The sequence below is a fragment of the Elgaria multicarinata genome, chromosome 8 (genome assembly GCF_023053635.1).
Source record: "Elgaria multicarinata webbii isolate HBS135686 ecotype San Diego chromosome 8, rElgMul1.1.pri, whole genome shotgun sequence".
NCBI lineage: Eukaryota > Metazoa > Chordata > Lepidosauria > Squamata > Anguidae > Elgaria > Elgaria multicarinata.
In genome coordinates, this window is record NC_086178.1 from 26764264 (window position 1) to 26768156 (window position 3893).

General features: G+C 48.5%; 1 protein-coding gene across 1 annotated transcript; it reads left to right on the top strand.

Annotated features, from left to right (window-relative positions):
• The first annotated feature begins 2534 nt into the window (after positions 1–2534).
• Positions 2535–2917, top strand: LOC134402121 (small ribosomal subunit protein eS27-like). Its single transcript, XM_063131460.1, has one exon. The coding sequence runs from the start codon at positions 2568–2570 to the stop codon at positions 2820–2822; it is 255 nt and encodes an 84-aa protein (XP_062987530.1). The 5' UTR covers positions 2535–2567; the 3' UTR covers positions 2823–2917.
• The last annotated feature ends 976 nt before the right edge of the window (positions 2918–3893 follow it).

The window sequence follows — 3893 nt, forward strand, 5'->3', positions numbered from 1 at the left end:
TTTTTGAGCATTATTGCCCACATTGTCCAAAATATGGCAACAGACATCACTGTGTGTGCTACAAGGTATCAATGCACAAGGGGGATATAGCATCACCATGATGGGATGGTAGGACACCAGGTGTAGATTTGGCCTAAACCAACCTAGTATAAATGTTTTCTCCAAACATTGTACAAGTTTTTGACATTGTCCTTAAAAGCCTTCTACTTACACTTTAAGAACTTTCTTCAGTCTTTGGAGATTTTACCACTTTCAGAAGGTGGGAGAGAGGCTATTGCATATATCTTTTTTTTATTAAAAAATGCAATACTAATTGAACATTGTCTAGCATTGACGCAGAGCTCTTAACATGGCAGCTGTGGGCAAAAACGCACACACACACCCTCCCACACAATCAATTCCAGCACTCCAGACCTCTTAAATATGGAATGATGTTTACAGTTAAAATCCATTCAGATTAAAACAAAAGGGACCTCATTATATTTGACTTCATTTGAGTTCCTTCTAATACCGGCATTAGCAAGACAGAGCATGGAATTGTCCCCGGTGCTTATTACGATGGTATTTTATTTGTGACGATTGTGACTCCAACTGTGTGGGTAAGACCTGAATAACCCATCTAGTTGTGCTCGGCAGTTTCAGGCTGAAAGTTTTCTCCGACTTCTTTACACAGTATCCCCCTGGGGCTAGATATAGCCAATTTGGTACCTGCTTAGGCTGGACGTATTCATCGTCTCGAGGGAAAGCTTACAACCGCTCGACGTTGTTCCCCAGCCTTCTCCAGCCCTGTTTGCTGCAGGCAACAGTGCAGGGGTGATTTCTTTGGAGATTTAGCAGATGCAGGGAAGCAGCCGAACATAAAATTGTGACAAAGGAATAAAGAATCAAGGAGACAATAAAGGACTATTTTTGTCTCTTAAAAAAAGAAGCTGTATCCAAACACACGACACTTGCAAGAACCTACCCCAAGACATCTCTGAAAAGGGCAGTTCCTATGCGGTGTCAATCTGCATGTGGTCGTAATGTGACAGAAGGGCACCTATCCAATGAAGTTTCCCTATAAAGGCAAATGACTAATTTCATGTAAACATTGACATTAAAGATGTAGTTGGTACTGGCCCATGCAATCCTACCCATTGCCCTCCTCTCGCCTATGCCTTAGGAGTGGACCCATACTTTTTTTAGCCATTGTTCCTCAGAGTTGCCCCTGCTCTGGATGGACCTTTCTTTCTGGGGACCCTGCTGTCTATTAACCCTCCTCTAAGGATGTCTCCCTTTCGGATGGACCAGTTTTGGACCTCTGCATAGCATTATCTTGCCTGCCTAGCCCCACTCAGAATTAGGCCTGTGCCATTTTCTGGTGCTTAATATAATCAGGGTACAAAACTACATCAGCTCCGGGGGTGGGGAGGCCAACTAGGGAGGTGGGGATGCTCCTGGATTCAATTGGTGAGCTCCTGGCTGGCCTTTGTAGCCCGGGGCTGGAGGCACAGATCACTCGCCACAATTAAAAGGCCTAACCCCCATGTCCTCCACCCAGTATTTATGGAAACATAAGTACCGTATTTCTTCAATTCTAAGATGCACTTTCCCCCCCAAATAAACAGCTCTAAAAATGGAGTGTGTCTTAGAATCGATGGCGTCTTAGAATCAAAGCAATATGGTAGATGCAAATATGGCTTTTTGAAATCACTTTGGAGGGTGATTGGGGCCTACAGCGCGCCCTGTGCAGCCCTCGTGAGCCGTGCCCGGAAGACACGTGGCTCCAAGAGTCAGGAGGCTCACCCCCCCAAGCACCGGGTGCCCCCCCATCCGCCGCGCTGGGAAGCGCGCGCCCCGAGTGGAGTCTGGAACTCCTCACGCCCGCAGAAAAACCTGTGCCCAGAGGCCAAAGAAGTGCTGCTCCACTGAAGCTGCTCTCACGTGGCAGCTCCAGCTCCAGTCGTCATTCTCCTCCTCATACAGGCAGGCCTCCAAAAGAGGACGCTCCTGCAGCAGCCGCGAGCCGTGCGAGCGAGGACTTACTCGCGTGTAGTCATGCTTTGTGACTGCGTACCCTGATAGACGCGGGACTGGAGAGTTAAGCGTTTTAGCTCCTTAATCGTGTCTTCTCCTCCCTCTCCCCGCCCAAAAATATTGTTTACTCTTTGTTTCTACGCCCCCCTTTTCTTCTCGCACAGAGGGAAAAAAGAAAAGGACACAACCATTAAAAGAAAGCACGGAGGGCGGGGAGTAGGTTGGCTGGGCGGTGAGGGAAGTAGTATTTCTTCAATTCTAAGACACACTTTTTTCCCCAAATAAACATCTCTAAAAATTGGGTGCATCTTAGAATCGATGGTGTCTTAGAATCGAAGAAATACGGTAGGCCGTGCCATGTTGAGGAGTCTGTATCAGGCTTCACTTCAAGAGTTCGGGAGTACTGCTCATGCTGCCAACGCAGCCACAATGTATCTGGGTGATGTAGCCAAGGCTTTATATTGGCTGGCCCAAATCCTGTTGCAGTGAGGATATAGTACCCTCTCTTTCCGGTTTGGCTCCTTTTCGGCCATAGCTGCCTCCACACGAACATGCCTCTCGCAAGGGATCTCCTACATCCCTTCCCTGAGGAGGAGGAGAGGAAGCATAAGAAGAAGTGCCTGGTCCAGAGTCCTAACTCTTACTTCATGGATGTGAAATGCCCAGGTTGCTACAAAATCACAACTGTGTTCAGCCATGCTCAGACAGTGGTTTTGTGCATCGGCTGCTCGACTGTGCTGTGCCAGCCCACTGGGGGAAAAGCAAGGTTGACAGAAGGATGCTCCTTCAGGCGAAAGCAGTATTAAATTACCCAGATGCTTGTTCCGGATGGGTGGGGCTACGTGCACGGTCACCAGCTCAGACGCTGAAGAACTCAAGAGCGTGGAGGGAACGCGATATGAACAAATGTTGCAGTGAGACACAGTTTTCCACATCTTGTGACATTTTGACTTTAAGATTTCCCATCCATGGCACTGGGCCTCTCCACTTGACAGATCCTGACACTGGCTCTCTAGTGTCCTTTCCCCCACTGCAATCTCCCTGTTGCATAGGGAAGCACAGTCAGGAAGGCCTTTCGCACCATCAGTGAACACATGACATTTGGGAGACATGACCAGTGGGAACATCTGTATGGGAGGGGCACTCCATCATGTGGCCACTGAATGTGTGAGGTGTTTGTTTGAACAGCTCTATGATATGGTCCCAATGCAGATTCAAGTCACACAATCTTCCATTAGGGGATAAATCCTCCCCCCATTCCATGAAGTGTGTGTCTCTGAAGAGAATGAGAATATTAGAATTGGCTTTGGTGGGTAAATAAATTCCAACCCACACAACATATGCCTGTGTATACGTGCATACATACATGTGAGAGAATGACTGGGTTCACACAACATGCTAATTATGCTCAATGATAAAGTGTGGGTTGTTGTTGAACCGTGGGTGGTGGTTTACCATGTGTTATCATGTTGTCTGAACACAGTGTGTTTTCCTCATGGTGGCTTGTTAACCATGCAGTGTGGTTTCTTTTACTCAAACAAGCCACCTTGAGAACCATGGTTTGTTATTGGGTTGTTCAGGGTGGTTAACATGCCACACTGCATGGTTAACAAGCCACCCAATGTAAAGACGTTATGTTCAGATTAGGGATGTGCTCCGCTTCTAATCGGACCGGAGAAGCAGTAGCGGAGCGGGGGGCTTCACCTGCCCTTAAGGCGGAGGCGAAGAGGATTGGGGGGCTGGCGGAGCGTGGTGAAGAGGATCGAGGTGAAGGCGGATCCTTCGCCTCGATCCGGAGCTCCGCCGGAAAGGTAAGTGGGGTTTACCGGGCCCTGCCGCTGTCGCTGTCGCCCATGCAGCGACGGCAGCAGGGCCCG